This window comes from Amphibalanus amphitrite, unplaced genomic scaffold, assembly GCF_019059575.1.
Source record: "Amphibalanus amphitrite isolate SeventyFive unplaced genomic scaffold, NRLGWU_Aamphi_draft 000478F_arrow, whole genome shotgun sequence".
NCBI classification, from domain to species: domain Eukaryota; kingdom Metazoa; phylum Arthropoda; class Thecostraca; order Balanomorpha; family Balanidae; genus Amphibalanus; species Amphibalanus amphitrite.
Window position 1 is genome coordinate 203,944 of NW_024881972.1, and position 19,678 is coordinate 223,621.

At 48.7% G+C, this 19,678-nt stretch overlaps 1 protein-coding gene across 3 annotated transcripts; it reads left to right on the plus strand.

Moving 5' to 3' along the window:
* Positions 1-4,651: 4,651 nt before the first annotated feature.
* On the plus strand, positions 4,652-18,473 carry LOC122392270 (DDB1- and CUL4-associated factor 6-like). Of its 3 annotated transcripts, none has more exons than XM_043386958.1 (14): positions 4,652-4,735; positions 8,222-8,475; positions 8,692-8,846; positions 9,157-9,274; positions 9,624-9,814; positions 10,234-10,369; positions 10,789-11,115; positions 12,304-12,536; positions 12,845-13,536; positions 13,906-14,070; positions 14,670-14,806; positions 15,083-15,198; positions 15,544-15,646; positions 16,731-18,473. In XM_043386958.1, exons 2-14 carry the CDS (start codon positions 8,379-8,381, stop codon positions 16,736-16,738), a joined length of 2,478 nt encoding a protein of 825 aa, XP_043242893.1. In that variant the 5' UTR covers positions 4,652-4,735; positions 8,222-8,378; the 3' UTR covers positions 16,739-18,473. The 3 variants fall into 3 exon arrangements, with proteins under 3 accessions (XP_043242893.1, XP_043242892.1, XP_043242894.1); XM_043386957.1 differs by having other exon boundaries at positions 4,684-4,712; XM_043386959.1 differs by having other exon boundaries at positions 4,733-4,766.
* Positions 18,474-19,678: the final 1,205 nt, after the last annotated feature.

Consider the following 19,678-nt stretch of genomic DNA (forward strand, 5'->3'; position numbering starts at 1 on the left):
GTATAAATAAACTGGACCCGCAACCACCTCCATTGGTGAAGCCGACAAGGCGCCATTTTACGTTGCCAAAAAACCGTGCTCTGGAAGGTCATCGAGCCAATACAATTAGAATTGCGTCCAAACGGATGATCGGATCGAGATGCTGGTGGTACCGTTCGACGGGTAATTCCTTGAGGCAGGTGATGATGGATGTCACATATCACCAGGTGTCACATGGCGCGTGCCACGTGCCGACAAACTTACAAAGGGCAAAAACCTTTAAGCGACGCTTCAAATCAAACGAAGGGCGGCACAGGTGCCAAACTCACAGGTCACATGTCCCAGTGTTCGACCACTAACATATGGTATGCTCGGCATCAGGGCGTGCGGATGCACGCGCTAGTGGCGAAAAACATGTTTTGAGGAGGCATCCTCCGATTCCGGAAAACCTTGACCTAGGCACACCAAATTTGGCACACTGACACTACTGGACACGCGCTTTAAGGTGCTGTACAAATAGGCGTGCTGGGGTACACGGTGCACGTGCTGTGCACGTGCAAACCTTTTGATGTTGCACTCTGTGTCACATATGCGGGTAGGGCGGGTAGCGCTGGCAAGCTCAAAGTGCCAAATTTAAACAGGCCACCCAGAATGCATTCCAGCATAGTTATTGAGCATATCCATCTCCTGGTGGCCCCCCAAGGATGCGCTCTTCACGTGCAAAAAATTATCCGCGCCGGGCGATGGGGATGCTTGGACACCCTATGTGGATTTATGTAATTATCTCGAAAACGGCGTTGTGTAGCGCCGCCGTTTTTGGCACACCTTTTCATACATCTTTTTCACGCATGCTGCGTAACTTTCAGACTTAGGTCACTCAAGGTTAGGTCATCAGGTTACGTCCAAGTGACCTTACCTTAGGAAAAGTTATAGTGCCCGTCGTAGCTACACAGACTGAACAATCGGTTTAAAACGTGCAGCGATTGATAAGAGCAACAGTATATAGGTACGTAGAGTACCTCTACCTCGGAATTTCAATCAGTGGCGGCGGAACACCTTCAATTAAAGGGGGGCACTGCCGACTTTTGGTCCCATTCTTTCCATGCAACGCCCATAGGGCGTTGCATGTAAAGGGCTATGTTAAAATGCCAAAATCAAAGGGGGGGCACGGTGCCCCGGTGCCCCCCTCGTTCCGCCGCCCATGATTTCAATATCACTTGCTTGCTCAATGCTCATTGCTCAGCTCGTATTGTAAGAGCACTGCGGCACAGCATAGATGCAGGCGCTTTGCTACTGCCATCAATGGGTGAAAGATGAAGATAATTGTTATTGCGGTACAATATTACTGCAGGCGCAAACAACGTAGATAACAAAGATGCCTATGCTGCGCTGGCCGGCGATTGAGGCGTAAATTTGCGTTGCTGGGTAGCAAAAAGTTTAGGAGCCCGAATTTGACAAAACAAATAATGATTTGCCGTGCTGGTGGTCTGAGGTCGCAAAATCAACAGAACCCTAGGTCAGTGATATTTAAATTTCGAGGTAGAGGTAGGTACTCTACGTATATACTGTTGATCTTATCAATTTCTGCACGTTTTAAGCCGGTTGTATAGTCTGTGTAGCTATGACGGGCATTATAATTTTTCCTAAGGTAAGACCACTTGGACGTAACCTGGTGACCTAACCTTGAGCGACCTAAGTCTGAAAGTTGTGCAGCATTTGTGAAAAGATGTATGAAAAGGTGTGCCGAAAACGGCGGCGCTACACAACGCCGTTTTCGAGATATTTACAGAAATCGGCCTTGCATAAATCCACATAGGGTGTCCAATCATTACCACCGCCCGGCAGGGATAATTTTTTTTGCACGTGCAGAGCGCACCTTTGGGGGCCACCAGGAGATGGATATGCTCAATAACTATGCTGGAATACATTCTGGGTGGCCTGTGTAAATTTGGCACTTTGAGCTTGCCAGCGCTACCCGCCCTACCCGCATATGTGACACAGAGTGCAACATCAAAAGGTTTGCACGTGCACAGCACGTGCACCGTGTACCCCAGCACGCCTATTTGTACAGCACCTTAAAGCGCATGTCCAGTAGTGTCAGTGTGCCAAATTTGGTGTGCCTAGGTCAAGGTTTTCCGGAATCGGAGGATGCCTCCTCAAAACATGTTTTTCGCCACTAGCGCGTGCATTCCGCACCCCCTGATGCCGAGCATACCATATGTTAGTGGTCGAACATTGGGACATGTGACCTGTGAGTTTGGCACCTGTGCCGCCCTTCGTTTGATTTGAAGCGTCGCTTAAAGGTTTTTGCCCTTTGTAAGTTTGTCGGCACGTGGCACGCGCCATGTGACACCGGGTGACCTGTGACATGCATCATCACCTGCCCCAAGGAATTACCCGTCGAACGGTATTACCAGCATCTCTATCCGATCATCCGTTTAGACACAATTCCAATTGTATTGGCTCGATTACCTTTCACGGCACGGTTTTTTGGCAACGTAAAATGGCGCCTTGTCGGCTTCAGTATCTTCCATAGGAGGTCCATTGGGATTGTCAGTCCAGTTTATTTATACGTCCGTGGTCCCCATCCCCTTGGGTGAGACTAAATGCTTACTTCGAAATCTAAGCTGTGTTGCGGCATTGGCTGTTATGTGCGGCGTGTATGCCGCATGATTAGTAAGCGGCGACCACTAAATTAAAGACTTAAACGCTCCAACCTGTTTTCAATGAATAACACTGCATACCAAAAATGCCAATCGCTCTCGTCATAAGATATTTAGATTTAAATAACTAAGTTATCTGCATCAACATTTTGAACCAAATTAATGCTTTCAACTTAGTACTCACTCATTCCTTCCTTCGTTGGCTCCAAACAGTCCTTCGATTGTCTGGAAATCGTATGCCAAATCCCGCACCTACTATACGACTGGTGCATATAAAGGCCGATGTAAGAATTTCAATAGGCTCTCGCATGCGATTTCCTGGCTACCCAAAAAGTCTGTTTCAGTCATACTATCAAAGCATGGTATGTCAGCCCTGTCACCAGCTTATGACTGCTCTGCTTGTAGTGCCCCTGACCGTCACCGACTCCCTTCCCTGGCCTTAAAAGCCTAGTTTCCCTCCATCATCTCTACTAGATTTAGGTGATGCTCCGACAAATTCACAAAGGCAAGACCAAACTTGTTCGGAGTTCGGACTGTGAGTTAACCCTCGCCCTTTAGGGGGGGGGGGGGGTCGAACGGACTCCCCTCGGTTTTTCGCGAATAACTCGCGTAAAAAGCGACGTAACTTTTAGTCGACGTAACCCGATCACGACGTAACTTTTAGTACCCTCGCGTTGATCAATTTTACACCTACCCTGAAAATTTCATGACCCTGACGCAAATAACCTTTGACCTGTGACCTACTTTTCGAGACCATGTTTGGCCGGAACCGCGATTCAGCGTATGTCGGCTCGCATTAGCAGCGCGTTTGCAGTCTTTTCGTGGTTTCAAACGTTCAAACATGTGATATGATCTTGCCCCCATGCATTAGGGTGGGTGTCAAGGTCATCTGAAGGTCAGGTCAGGTCATTGACCTTTGGTGACCTCGGTTCACTTTTTCGAGTTTGACATGTTTCTAGGCCAGTTTTTCGAGCTGATTTCGAATTTAGCAACCACATGAACGTTTACAAAGTAGTTTTGGTGCCTTAGTCACATGTTACGAGGCTGTTAGAGGCGGTTGACACCTACTACAAATACCCGGCAGGACCTCTACTGGTTGACCTGACCTGACCTGACCCGACCTGGCCTAAATGAATGAAGACATCATCTGTGATCAAAACTAGCATGATGTTCGTGATCAGCACCCCGAAAAACCCCATAGCAATTAGCAGCCACACTACGACGTTCTAACAGGTCCTGATTTTCCCGCCTTTTGGGTCATTGACCTGACCTGGAAGGTCAACCGATGACCTAGGACCTTAAAATTGGGTATCATCGGCTTCCTTTCGTCACGGGCAACACGCTCGTTTTCTCCGCGAAGCTCTAGCTTGATCAGGAGCGAAACGGCAAGGGGTTATACCTTATACGTTCGAGGCTGGAAAAACACCAATACGGGCGAGGGTCAAGTTGAAAGTATTAATTTGGTTCAAAACGATGATGTAGATAAGTTAGTTATTTAAATCTAAATATCCTATGACGAGAGCGATGGACATTTTTGGTATGCAGTGTTATCCATTGAAAACAGGTCAAAGCTATTGAGTTTTTAATTTAGTGGTCGCCGCTTACTAAGCATGCGGCATACACGCCGCACATAACCGCCAATGCCGCAACGCAGCTTAGATTTCGAAGTAAGCATTTAGTCTCACCCCATCCCCTTTCCTTTTCTCCACATTTGGAATTATAAACAAAATACTTCATTTCGTTTAATTTTGTTCTGATGACGTCAGCATATACGAACGAATCAACTTTTGCGAAAAAAAGGTTTTTTTATCATTATAAGTTACTTTAAATCAATGTATTAAACTGTTTCTCCGACCGTTCCATAAATAATTTTAGCTGAAACCATCGGTTTTTTCCAAACAATGAATTTTTGAACAAAAAAAGTTTAAACCTCAATGACGTAAAATATAGCACATTACAACTTTATTTATATTATTACTTCTATTTTTTGTCGCAGATGCGCAGCTGATGTATTGTGAGTGTTTTTATATACCTTGAATGACCTTGATCCTATAGGCATGGATTCTATAGGTATCTTTGTTGTGACCTTTGAGGTAGGTAATGTGATTAGAAATGTCCATCTTGGTCTGTCTGACTTCAGACTCCTGCACTCTGAATTGCTACATTTATGTCTATGTTACATTGTTCATTGAATAATACAGCGTACAAGTGATTGATGCATTTCCTTTCCAAGGATTCGATACAGCGTTCTAGCTTCTTGTCTTCTTATCTTATGTCAATGTGTAGACTGGTCCCCAAGGTGGCTGTTCACAGAATTTGGTGGAAGCCTCTACAAATAATTGAGGGACGACGGTGAAAACAGGGCGCCTGGGGCGATTTGATCAAGGTTCGTGAAATTCACACGTGACGTTTAGCATGTAGAAGGCCCACGAAGGGGGAGAAGCTCCAAATGTCACGTGACTAATATGCCCTCCGGCGCCCTGTTTTCACCGGCATCCTAATTGAGGCCTTCCTGACAGGATACAAGCAGTGGGTTATGGTCAGCAGCTCCGTTGCTCCTGCTTGGACTGGACAGTGGACCTCAGTCCAAGTGGAATGAGTCCCAAGTGGAATCCTGCAGGGATCTGTGCTGGTACCTATACTGTTCATCCTCAATGTGAATGGCAAGCCTAGCATCCTGAACTAACTGCAGCATCAAGATCTTTGCCGATGATAGCATACTCTATCAGGCCGTCTGTGACCAAAACAATGCTCTGACTGATGGCTCTCTGAGCGAACCTGGATGCTGGTGTCCAGTGGGGTGATGAGTGGCAACTGCTCTTCAATGACACAAATACAAGGTCTTCCACATCGGTAATTATGTCCACTGACATGATAACTGCTTGAATTGAGAAGTTCTACAGGCAGCATCAGAAGAAACCCTAAGGGTGATTGTTAAAGTGGAGCTGAAGTTTAGGAGGCAACCAGTGGCAGTGGTCATTGGTCAACAAGGCATCCTGCGTAATGGCGGTGATACGATGATCATCCAGCCTGCTGGATAAGACACTAGACAGTCCTGCCAATCTTGATCAAGACGCTTGTGTGAGTGCAAGTGGAGTTCGGCAATATCGTGTGGGGTCTGGGCCCTGGGGACCATTCGGCATTCAACCAGGTGGATGAACTTTTCATCAAACAAGTCCAGCACTGAGCGACTCAGCTGGTTCAGGAAGCCGGTCCTGTAGCTCAGTCGGTACAGCGTTGGACTCCAGCGTGGTGAGAGCACGCGTTCCCGGTTATAACAGTCCGGGTTCGAAGCGCGATGGGCGCTTGACAGTTGACGTTTATGGGCCTCCTGACAGGTATGGTTGTGGTTGGTGGCAGGCCGCAGCCAGGCTAAGTCAGTGAGGGGACCGGTCGCGCGCGGCTATGTGCGCACGTTAAACTTTGGACTCTAAATTCTGCCATAGAACCGGAATTGCGCGATCAGAGGGTAGAGGGCAGAGTCAACGCAACAAGCTTCGCTTAGCGGGGGCTCTGTCCTTGTGAATCCTTCCAATAAAAAAAAATCCGAAAAAAAATCTAAAAAAGTACGCCACCTACCATACCAAGACAGACTGAGGACTGAGGTCCCTGAAGAGTGAAGCTGCCTTCCCTCCACTCCCGACGACGACGCAGAAATACGAGAGAGCTCTCCTGGCGCATTGTGAAGCCGTCAACCGCGTCCGTCGAAACATGTTCTCAATCAGTCATCAGTGACTGGAGCAGCCTACCACCATCCATCCCAGACGCTGACTCTCTCAGCGCGTTCAAAAATTGGCTCGACGCCATTTGGAGACAACTCCACTTCACATGTAGTTGATGCGTAGTTGAATCAACTACGCAATTAGCATAGGTAGTTGATGCATGAGGTACCTGAATGTAATAAACTATCAAAATTCAGAAAAGACCAATGGAAATTTATTGATGTTTTGGGGCTCTGCACCTCGGTGGACGTGCGGCCGTCGTAGGATTCACTGGTCACGTGTCCTTGGTAGAGGTCACTGCAGTACCTCATTGTAAGTCACGATATCACTGCAAAATTCATTTGATCTTTTAACCCTATTCCTGGCGGGGGGGGGGGCCTCAGGAGCCCCCCCCCGAGTTTTTTTGGTTATTTCTCCCAAACGCTTTGAGCTAGGAAGCTCACATTTTCTTACTTTTCCTAAAAGGCTTTTACGCAACATTTCTGAAAATTTTGAGTTGATCTGACCTCAGGTCAGGTCACCAGGTCAACCTAAATTTAGGTCATGAAAAAGTTTGTCCCCTCACCACAGCAAGAGTTTTCGAGCAAATATGTTCAAACTTCCAGGTTCAAATAAGCTTACCGATATGTGCAACATATGTTTCGGTTTTTGTTATATCCTTGACAGGTCATGACCTGAGGTCACCAATGCTTACCATTACGGTCAATGGGGAAACGATTCAAACTAACATGTTTGGGGTAAGATCAGAACTTATATGCATGAAACATTCATATCGTCTTCATATAATGATAAAAAGTAAAACAAATATGATAAAACACTTCTTTATATAACAACATGTTTCCCTAGTCATGACGTATCGAATGATATGTTACTCGCCTATACTTGCTCAGGTCAGGTCAACCGTGACCTGAGGTCAAAATTGAGAGTGACCTTAGTAGGTCAAAATACAAACCATTTGTTTCGCATTTATCAGAGAACTGCAACGGCGTTTACCGTTTCAGGCTATCACTAACGGTTCAGAAGTTATTGACGCAATTGCAGTGATGTTACTAAAAAATACGCTTTTAGATTTTTGACTCCTAGCGCCTCAAATGTCAAAAATAGCTGAAATCTGTTGGCAGCTATTCGAAAGGAAATTTTCTCAGCTATCAGCTGCTTTCCGTTTTGCTCTGACTTTCCTAGATACTGAGCTAGACCTCATTCTTTGAAAACTCTGCCAAATCGGAAAATTTTGGCTTTTTGGGGGTCTCACGGGTTTTTTTTTTTCGTTTTTGATATTAAAAATGTCTAAAATGTAGTTCACATTGAGAGCAATCCAATTCCGCTTACCGGATCAAAATCCGTCCATTAGTTTCCGAGATCTCAGGGGGGGGGGGGGCGAATCGCCCCCCCCCGCCAGTTTCTTGTCCCGGCGGAGCCCGCCAGGAATAGGGTTAAAAGGTCGCTAAATGCATGAACAAAGCAATGGATCTCTGTGAATGCCAATTGCCACATAACTCTCTGAAAACATGCTGGTCACCAAACCCGACTGAATGCCACGGGCAGCGGTTAATGTTTCAACTTTGAAGTTTTGTTAAGCAAAATGACCAACGCATTCGACGCGCCCTAAATCCCTACTAGAAGTGTTTGCTTTACGCTAATCATCGAGCATGCTAAAAGGCCTGCTCAGGATTCCTTTTTATCTATTGTTACTTGCACCTCTTATATGTGTTTGAGACTAGTAACTATGTATACCTATTCGTGATTCTTGGTTATCGGTACGTATACCCAGTTCCAACTTCCAAATTCACAATTTTTCGGTAGGCATTAACTGACTTGTGTACTTTTGCATCACCTTTGTGTCGTGTCCTTCCTCAGGTTTAGACCATGACGATGAACAACCTTCTTTCGACTGACTACTTCAGCCCGCGTCTCTGAACAATCAAAGTGCACGTGTATTCTGTAAGCGCTAGACGTCAGGTGGAGCTGTTAGCACACCCCGTCACGGAGTCACGAGTTTACTCCCGAGGAAAAGATGGTCCTGCCGCGGAAAAGGAAGAGGGTGTTTGACGTTCTCGAGCAGCGGCCTTACGGGGTGGCCAGCGCCGCTGACCTCCACACAGCCAGCAAAGGTTGGTCGGTGCCCGAAGTCGTGTATTCAAGTCGTGTGACTGGCTCGTACGTAGCTGATTTCAGGTGGAGAGGAGATGATGAATTTGAAATTGCCTTCCACTCTGCTGGTAAAAATGTAGGACACTATCGCCTTATCAATATCGATACGTAGATTTTCAGTCGATAATGCATCGACAGTCAATAACTGTGATCTTACCCCGCCGTTCCGCCCACAGACTGTGCCGGCTTCGTGGAGCGTCTGGCGCTGTGTCACCGCCTTCCCGTGCACACTGGCTGTGTCAACTCCATCTGGTGGAATACCGCCGGCACCCTGCTGCTCTCTGGCTCTGACGACCATCACCTGAAGCTGACCGAGCCCTACACGGCCAGGGTATGACTGGAGGGGGCGGGATGGATTTAAGTTTAGCTAGTAAGCGGTATGTCTATGGTATGTATTGCGTGTGATTGAGCTACAAAAGTACGTCTTTGGTGCTGACTTGGGCTCGTTTAGGATTTAAGCTGGTCACTTTTTAACACGCAATGCAGAAGGATTTAAGGCTTCTGCATCGTGTATTGTTTCAAGCAAATTAATGTGGTTTAAGTGCTTAAGTTTTTTTTTTACTCAAAGACCTCTGTTTCCATGCCTTTTATTCTGATTGCAAGTCATATGGGAACATCGCTGATTAACTGTATGATTTCAGATTGTGGTGGATCACCAGACCGCGCATCGTGCCAACATTTTCTCGGCCAAGTTTCTTCCGTTCTCCAACGACTCCAAGATCGTGTCCTGCTCGGGAGATGGCGCCGTTCTCTACACAGGTGAGCTGGCATATGTATTGCGTCCTCTCGCCTCACCGATCTGAGCAGTGCCATTTTTTAGGCATGCGCTTAGTAAGCTCCGGGCTAGAAACAGCCATATATGTGCTGCTCGTTTTCCATTTCGTCGAAAAGGTGTTATAGCCCTGTTGCTGCAGCACAAATCGTCTTTTGTCATCATCCATTTTGCGGCTTGCGAACTATCCGTAACTCTGACCCATCCTTCCCTTCGTTGTACGTACCATCTGTGCGCTCATCCAACCCGCTCGTCTGTCCCTTCTGAAGTATCTTACCTCACTCTAACCCGCTCGTCTACCCCCGACTGACCCCTCCCCCACCGCGTGTGCCGCAGACCTCCAGGACCTACCGTGTGTGTCGGCCGGCCGGCCGCCGCAGCTGTACCTCTGTCCGGCCGGCACCACGTACGAGGTGCTGACCTGGGACTCGGAGCCGCACTGCTTCCTCAGCTGTGGAGAGGAGGGAGCCGTGCGCAGCTACGACCTCCGTCAGCACCGCGCCTGCAGTGTCCGAGGCTGTACAGAGGTGGGTTAGGAACGGCACAGAGGTCGGTAGAGCTGATGGTACAGGGGGAATTTAGATTTGAGGCTACATGAAGTTGAATTTGAGGTTGTTTTGACTACTCGAGGCTGAATTTAGGTATTTTAGAGTGTATTCAATATTCACGTTAATTTCAGACCTCCGAGCAAAGTCGAGATCATTTATATGTGAATTCGTTACTCTTATGCGGGGTGAGTTTGAGACTTTACACCAGAGTGCTCGATGGGAACCCAGGCTAGTGCGACTGAAATTAGGAAGGGGCTATCGAGTCCAATTTGAATGCCCAAGCTCATTAAATTGGGGTTCCGAGTTACCTCTGACACCAACAGCTGTGCCATGGCACGTGGTCTGTGGTCATCTGTAACCTGCTATGACCTCTGACGCCGTTTGTGACCTCTGGGCAGACGGTGTTGCTGTGGGCGGACCGCGCCGTCACCACGATGGCGCTGAACCCCGCCTCTGTCTGGGAGCTGGCCGTGGCCACCGCAGATGGCGCCGTCAGCCTCTACGACCGGCGCATGGTGCAGCCGCAACAGAACGGTGAGAGGCTCCCGCGGGGGGAGAGCTCAGTCTATCCGAGTCAGTAGCCATACTCTCGCCGAGTCAGTAGTATGGCTACTGACTCGGCGATATATCGATTAACCTAATTTGCTTTGCGAAGAGATTTTATTGCAACCCTAAGGAACCGAGAGGATAAAAGGCAGAAGGAAGTTCGTGCAAAAAAAGTTTGTTTGGCAGTTTTTTTTAAGAACAGCTATTTTGGCTTTCCGAAATGGTTTTATGGAAATGCTTTTATTGCATCGTGCGGCACAAGTATCATCAATATTGCATGTCGTGTAATGGGCGGGCAATGCACTTATAGTCGACGCACAGTAATACTTCAACTCTGTTGTATCTGCACAGATTGCGTCTGCCCACGTGCAGCTCACTAGACATTGCCCTTTCCTTCCCCTCTGCAGGTGGCGCCATTCGCCAGTGGACGGCTCCCGATTTCCAGGGCACTGGTCGCCGCATCACCGCACTCAAATACGCCACCGGTGGCCGGGAACTGCTCGTATCCTACTCAGCCGGCGACATCTACCTATTCGACCTCGCCGAGACGGAGACGTCTTCGGAGCCGGCAGCCGCCGCCGCGCAGCCGGCCCGACCGCCGGTGAAGCGACTGAGACTGCGTGGGGACTGGTCCGATACGGGACCTCAGGCCAGGCCGGAGAGGATGGGAGCTGCTACTGGAGGAGGAGAGAGGGAGGGAGATGCAGAGGAGGGAGGAGCGCCGACGGAGCAGGGTGAGAATGGGAGAGCAAAGAGAGGAGAGGACTGGGTGGTGACGACTGGGAGAGGTGACGGCTGCTGCAAGAAGTAGCTAATTGTCAGACAATAGTGGGAAGAGAACAAGGGGTTAAATGGTTAGGTGACGGCGTTTTGGCATCTCATAAGAACGTAGGTGGTGGGGTTATAAAATACCACACGGGGCCGGTAAATGATTTCTTGAGGACAGAGGTCGTTGTTGATATTCCGCCCGAGGCCGAAGGCCGAGGGTGGAAAATCAAACAACGACCGAGGTCCTCAAGAAATCATTCCGGCCTAAGTGTGGTATTTATTTTACCATATGGTGCACGTAGTTGCAAAATGAGCCTTCTCAAAAACCACGCTTCTCACCAGTTTCTTGGGATTTGACTTTGGTGATGACAATTAAGATTGTATTGAGTTTTGTTATTAAAAAATAAAAAGTAGGGAAACGTTAAGAAAAAAAGGGAACAATGCGTGAAGAAGTTGAAGCCTTACTTCGAAATATCAGTTTCCAGCTCCCCTTATATCGTGTTCAACATCAGTAACCGTGGAACATGAACATCAAAATGAAGTAAGAAGCACGGCACGGTAACACCCGGAGCTGTCAACACTGCCCTGTCGACTAGTGCGAAATGACGTGTACCTGAATAGAAATTTGATTATTGGCGTTTATTTGCGTTTCGTACCTACGGATAGATATCGCCACATGGCCCACCAAAGTTATCCCGTCTTCTGGGCAACGCAAAGATAAAAGAAGTATAGCTAGAAATGAGCTTTGTAAGCAATAATGAAAGGTGGGTCAATGACCTCAAAACAATCTGCTGGTATACGAAAAATGACCACGGGCCAAAACCGTTTCCCAGATACCTAAAGCATTACAGTCTGAGCGGGCCGAAAGCATATACCAACATTTTCCGAACGCTCGTGCCAATACTAAAGAGATACTCCACCATATGGTAAAGGGGCTTACCAACCTCATTTGACAAGGTTATCTTATGGCATTCCAAATGTACACAGTGCTATTTTTCGGTATTTCGGTATTTACGTCATTCTTGTTATTTTCTTTCTCAAATTCACAAGAAATGAACAATCGTATGATGGAGATCCGGCCATCTGGCGTATTCTATTTTGACCGATCTCCCCACGTCTCTGACCCTCAGCTTCCCCCTTCGTTCCGCCATCAGGTGCTGAGGAGGACCGCCCGCGCCGCTCTGGCGTCTCACTGCACGCAAACCTCATCAACCAGATGAGTGACGTGCTACAGCGCCTGCTGACCAGTGAGATGCCGAGCCGGCCGACGGGCGTGACGCCGGCCCCGGCCCGGCCCCCGCCGCCGCCTCCAGATCTCAGCCGGAGACCGGTCACACGCCGGGTCATGGAAAGAATTCGACAGCGGCGCGCGCTCAACATGGAACAGGTACGGTAGTGTGGGGAGGGAGGGACGGGAAGAGAACGGATACTGTCTGCTTGATATATAAGTGAGGAGGGATGGTTTTGAGACCCCAGTACAGAAGTGATGGCGGGATGGCAGGCAAGAATGTTTTTTATATAGATTACCAATGCAATAGTCCTAAAAGTGAACTGCATTTCGTTAGCTTTCTTTTAGTTTTCTGCTACCTAACAGTACGAATGGTCTTCTCCTCCATCACTCGCTAACTACTTCTACACAACTAGTAACTACTTCACAACTAGTCACCACTCACCCAAACTTTCCCTCATCGGCAGGTGGTGCAGGGCATGGAGTCTCTACAAACCTCCTCAGACCCGTCGGAGCCGAACCAGACCTCTGATGATGTCACTACCGAGCCGGCAAACGGAGCAGAGGTCGGATCATCCCCTGCGGAGGCCGGGGAGGAATTGCCAGACGCGGGAGGCGCTATTACGGATACGGCAGGCGCTGCCGGGGAGAATTGTGTCGTTCAGGCGGAGGTGCAGACAAGTACGGTGGCTGTGGACGAAAAGAATAGTGCCGAACATGATGCTAGTCAGGAGACTGGTTCAAGAGATCGATCTGAAGGAGTTGCCGATGAGGTAGCTCGCAGAACTGTTAGTGGAAATGAGGGAGCCAGAAGCGGCTCTGCTGACACCTCTGCAGCTACAGACACCACGTCAGGCTCAGCACCGGATGACACAAGTTCTGCGGATGACGCTACGGATGGTCCGACCGGCACAGACGGCGCTGCTGTCGCTGTGTCTACCTCTGATGATACCGTGCCCACTCCGGAGGCCCCGTCTCCTCTTGGATCGTACCTGGAGGCACAACCGGTGGCGCCTCGCAGTGAACCGCTGGTCAGCCTCTACTACAACCCTCAGAGCTCCACGGCCGGTCAGATATCCGTCGGTGGCCCTGAGAGTGCTTCCAGCGGGCTCCCTCAGCCGCCAGAGACGGAGCCGCGCCACGCCACCTACGCAGAGAGGTGAGGACTGAGGGTGCCTGGTGTGGTGGGGTGGGGTCAGGGATTTCGTGGTGTGTGAGACAGGGACTTGAAAGACAGGGAGCGCTCCCTTGTTTTGTCTGGCCGTATAATCTGAGCGCTTAATGATGAAGTCAAATTTTGACTTGAGCTGATCAGGGGGCCTTGTACTCCGCGGCTGCCATGCTGTGACGTTTCTGATGTCTCAAAAAGCCTGCTAAGTCTTTGATTTTCGGCCCATTCTGTGGTAGCGTCGCTTTCTCCATCGGTCAGTACTCAGTGTCCTCAGCGCTATGTGCTATGTCACCCATATGATATACCCTCGGCCGCGCGGTGCACCCGGCAGTGATCATCTCTGCTCTTCTCCGACAGAGCTTTACTGCTGTCGTGTGGCTCCGCCCAGGAGCCGGATCGGGCAGATCCGGACGATCCGGACGACCAGGAGGCGGCTGGTGGTGCCTGCTCCGGCTCCGGAACTGGCTCCGGACGACAGCAGCCGCGGGTGGTGGGGCGGTACACCGGACATCGCAACGCCAGGTACATACATAGGTACTGCAGGTACGGGTGGAACGAGGCATAACTAAACTTGCTATGCCTGTGATACTGCCTAATGAGTAGTGTAGTGACTAGTGAGTGAAACATTTTTGCGAATTTCGGTGCCGTAACTAAGCATACTGAGTGTCGTTTTGTCTAGATTGACAAACAATATCAGCTCCATGTATCATTTCTTTTCTGCTAGTTACGTCCTGCTAGTTGCATGAAGTTCGATTCGCTGCGTGATGCGTGGATAGCCTCTCAAGCAAAGGCTGGCTTTTTAAATGAAGCTATGCCGGTTGTATGGGCAGTCAACGGCTTCACAAGCTTTCTTTTTGTTCAGGTAATTTGCATTACTACATACATGTAGTAATGCATGCATTACTACATGTATTTGCATGTAGGTAGGTTCATAGTACATGTACATGTATTTGAGTAACGTGCACCTATTCCAAAGGGCGAGTAGGCATTTCGTCCACTACTTTTCTCGGAGAGCCAGTCAGGACGGCAGCCCCTAGTTTCCTTTATCTTTCATATCCATCACCAAGCTCGTATCAGTCATCTCTCATTACGCCTGTTACCGACCTGTGCTGTGCCCTCAGGACGATGATCAAAGAGGCCAACTTCTGGGGCTCGGATCACGTGCTGTCCGGCTCCGACTGTGGCCACGTGTTTATCTGGAACCGTCACACGGGCCGGCTCGTGGCCGTGCTGGAGGCCGACCGGCACGTGGTCAACTGTAAGTATGCGTATCAGGCGTAGGTGGATCTAATCAAGCATGTGCATTGTGGGGATACATGCCGCCTTTGACTAAGATGTAAACATCAGTCATTATTGAAATGTCAGGGTGCGTGCTCTCAGAGTTGTAGCCAGCAGTGTGTATTCACGTATAGAGGTATCACATTTTGATATATTCTTCGTTGCCGACTACCTTTTCGAGTCAATTATTTGGCGTCATATGCATGAATTGTATTGATAACCATTAACCAGGCTCTGTATCCTTTTTTGTGATCAGGTGTTCAGCCGCACCCGCTGGATCCCCTTCTGGCCACATCGGGTATTGACTACGACGTCAAACTGTGGGCCCCGCTGGCGCCGCATTCCACGCTGGATGAACAGAGGGCGCAGGAGGTGGGTTATTGGGGAAGGTACAGAGGGCACCGGGGGTAGGTTTCTGCGCAGAGGGGACGTGATGGGGATAGGTTTCTGCAAAGGAAGGGGTGGCTTCTTAAAGGAGCAGTTGAATGAAATATGTCTGGAGGCTCAGCTACCATCAATGGGTGTTGGCTGCAGTGACAAATAATAATTTGGCTATTTTTTATGATTTCGCGCAGTGCAAACTACAGTGTAGGTTTGTTCTGCATGATTCGTATGCCACTTGTATGTGATGGTCGCCGACGGACCTGACGACCTAAGCTGACATGACCTGTGACCTCTTTTAGCTGATGACCCTCTGACCTGTCTGCCCGTCGGCAGCTGATGACCCGTAACGCCATCATGCTGGAGGAGACGCGGGACACCATCACCGTGCCGGCCTCCTTCATGATCCGCATGCTGGCCTCTCTCAGCAATCGCAGAGGTGAGATACGAGCGCCGATATGAGAACATTCATGGGACATAGATATATGTGACATGGGATATATGGGATATGGACTTATGTAGACACATTGAGCCAGGCACGTGGTAATTTCACATATTGTTTTTTGGTACAGGGATGATTTAATCATTCTTTCTGCGACGCTCTTAAGTCGTTTTTAAGCGGCGTCAAGGAAAATAACTGTGTGGAAAGAAACATTACGAATACTTGCTCCTACTGTCTCGAAGGTGTCGATTTTGCGTTGTCTTTTTATGCTACGAGCAGCTGTTCTGTGCACTGAGCACTTCTTTGCTCAGACCAGTCCGATTCGAATAAAAAGAATCATGTCTATCATTGTTATCAAACCGGTACGCTGCAGCGGCCTCTTACTGTGCTGGCAAGCCCGCCGGGCGGTATGCCACACAAGAAGAGAGCGGACTGCACCCCTTCACCTAATGCATCCGGGGCCGTACCGCCCAGTCGGTACAATACAGGCCGTCAGCGAGGCCGGTCATACACATGAGTCGTCTTCGCACTGAGCCGGAGAGGCGTCCGAGCGTTAATGAGGCGACGATGGGCGATGCCATCTGCGATAAGGCACGCGGCTTTTAACCCGGCATCACCTCTGCATAAGGTGCGCCCGTGATGGCGGTGCCGAGCCCTCTTGGCCCGCCGGTCGGCTGGTCGGTGCATCTCTCCGTCTAGGAGTGGCCCGTTCGTAGATTAGTGCTGAGTTGCAGCTAAGTGGCCGGACGCTTTCATTGGATAGCGGCTGGAGTTGTTTGGATCCGGTGTCATGAACGTTAGTGGGATCTGGCGGCGCGGCCAGCGCTGCAAGCCGTCTCCGTGATGCGCTGAGTGTCCACAAATAGCTGTAAGCGGTTTGGGCTGGCTGTTTGATGATAATGGGATGCACGGATGTAGATACATACACCGCTCGGGGTCGACACTCTGCAGTAATGTACAGTTGGTATTAGACTAGGTATACCGGGCGGGCGCTTTCTTGTAGCCTTTTATGGCGCTTTTGGTTCGCTGCGGTGGAAGGGGATGCGGTGAGGTCGCTGACTCTGATCCTATGCTGTTTCAGGTCGATGAAGGTGGCGTTCCGGTAGTTTTAGCGAGAAATAGTCGACGAGCGACCTCTTCGAGTGAGCTCACCGCTGGGAAACCGGGAAGGTGAGAGCAATGCAAGATGACGACGTAGAAATGGAGCCTCAAGTAGCGAATGGTGTGATGATTTGAAGAAATGTTCACTTTTGTCTGAATGGTGAGTGATGCTTTATGAAACCCTGCATATTATCTGAAAGCTGTTGTCCAACCCGTGAGATTTCATTTTTAAGTTGCCGTATTTGAAAGGCCCACTAGTCAGTGGTTTGGTGAATGAATCAATGTTCGCAAAATGAACATTTCATTCGCAGAAAAGGCTATCTAAGTGACTAATCATGCTACACCAAAGCTACTCGTGAGGTTATATATCGTTTGCAATTTTACAATGCGATTAAAGGTTGTCTTATGTTCTACCGAAGTCACCGGTAAAGTGATTTATCTTTCTCAATTTTACATTTGTGATATGTTGCTTTATTTGTATACTCCCTGATGGATATTTATCAAGAACTGTCTCATTCGTACGAAGATATGGGAAGATACGAATGATCGAGTCGATTTGAAACAAAGGAACGTTTGCTACCGGGCCGTGAATGTGAATTAACGGTATTGCAAGCCGTGAATTTGTTACCAAAGCACTCGGCTGAGCCTTCGTCCCAATGATAACGTCATTACGCAAAACGCAAAGTGCGTATGTGCCTGTACGCCATTGGTTGTGATCATTGTGGCATAGTTACACCTCGTACGCGTGTTATGTCATCATGCACGGCTTACGAGCGTTGTCCCAAGCGCACTGAGCCAACAGGAGGAAAATTCACATGTCGAGTGTTTGTAGCTGAAATAATTAAGCTGCTCACTGTTTGGAGACTGTGCTTGCCAGAGTGACTCTCAGCGATGGATGTGAACATGAGTCTCGTTTTTTGCATCCCTCCATTTCCGTCCAAGTCTCCTGACCCCTTCCCCCTCAAATGAGCTCGCCCTCCTTCCCCGCTGCCCCCCGCCCCCTTGCCGCCTTCCGTGCCAGCCATGTGATATGTGGCGCCATCTTCTCCCACACTATGTAAGAATCCAGCATACATACGCACAATCCACCCGCCCGTAATTCGCATAAGGGCACCAATGCACGGAAAACGGCGGCGTTGCGTGCGATGTGCGTGATGGGGTGCGTCCGAAATGCGTCGGTTGTGTGCGTTTTATTTGAAACGAAGCTCTGTAAGATGCGGTTCGGTGGAACGTGGACGCTTTGGGAAATGCCGTGAGCAACCCGTGTTTATTACCCGTGTTATATTATCAGTTTTATTATCTCGAGTCAGTCTACTGGTTGTGTTTGCCGAATCGTGTATTGGAGCTGCAAATTTGGCGTCTTGCGTTATGAGTTTGATGCTTCAGTGAGTGCGTTTGCACTGTTGCTGTTGCTTCTATGATGCCTGTTTGACGTGGCATTTTGAGATTATCTACAGTCATCTCTCCCCTCTTTGAGCTCACCTGTTATTTTGTTTGAAGGATGACGTGCTCTATCCAGTTTGTCTCTATAAACCTACTGGTTTTGCTGTTTAGCGTGCATGTAACTGTGTGTCTCAAATGTGGTGCTCTTACTGATATTACCGTATAGCACTCCTGCTTTGACTGTTTGATGTGCACCTACTGCTGTGCCTCAACACGGATGTATTGTGATAACGCGTGCCGTGCAATAAAAGCAAAACTCACTGGTTATATACTGAAAACAGCGTTTGTGTCAGCGATTTGAACAGTTATGAAATAGGGGAAGTTGGGGCAATGCCGGAGTTGGGGCAAAGCCGAAATTCGAGATATTTCGAAAACCGTAAGACATGGATGCCACCTGTCAGTGATGCTCTGAAGCTTAAGTGACTACATTTATCGCATGTTTGTTACGAGTCGTCATTCGGAATACTTCGACTGTGAGGGCGCGAAGAGCGTTTTCAAGGTACGTTTCCCTTGTACTACATGCGCCTTTGAAGCTGCATTTCTTACTCATTATGCTACCGTTTGACTGGCCAATTCGGTCAAGTAATCTTTAGCATGTCTTTGCATAAGTGTGCTGCCTATTTGAAATTTATACAGCACGTTGAAAAGTTATGGGCCTGCAAATGAAAGTATGGCTGACTGGGGTAAAGCCGAAAACGTGCGATTACGCACGTGTTAAAAGCACGGTACGTGGACTTTACTGCTGTAGAATAGCAACGCGTATTTTTAGTCACACAAATTACACTTTCAACCGACACAACGGCCTGTTACCTAAAATGAATGATTTACCTGGCATTTTCTTATTATATCACACAATTATAACTTCCAGTGTGCACCGCGTCCTCAAGCTCTTAAAACGCGTGTCAGCTTTGATGAATTCTGGATAAAGTTTGAGATAAAATGGCAAAACATCAATGTCGGCATTCCCCGTAGATCATTTCTCCCATTTTCGGCTTTCCCCGCAGTCCGGGGCAACGCCGAAAAAGTCACTTCTTTGATATTTTTAGTTTGTGCGCCGGTATGCGAATTCATCAAATGCGCCTGGCATGTTTGAAAGGCAAAAGACTGGCCTCTCGAATGACGCCAACAAGAATAGCTTATGTTGTCTACCTTGCGTGCTACGGGCGTAAGAAAAAAAGTCTTCGGCGTTGCCCCAACTTCCCCTAGTATTCAGCACATTGCGCGTATGCACCAATATGTGAGAAATCCGATAATTCTACGTTGAAATGTACTACCATATCCAAGATCCCGAGTTCTCTAGCAATTTTTGGTGGAAATTATCCTAACATTAAGAACTTCACGCCGCTTGCAATAGTGCACCACTTGCGACACAGTATGCGATACCTCCGTGACACCGCCCCCCCCCCTTCCACGCACCCCTCACCACGGCGTGGAGGGCGATCGGTGCATCTGAGAAGACGGCCCCAGATAGGATCAGCTCTGTCG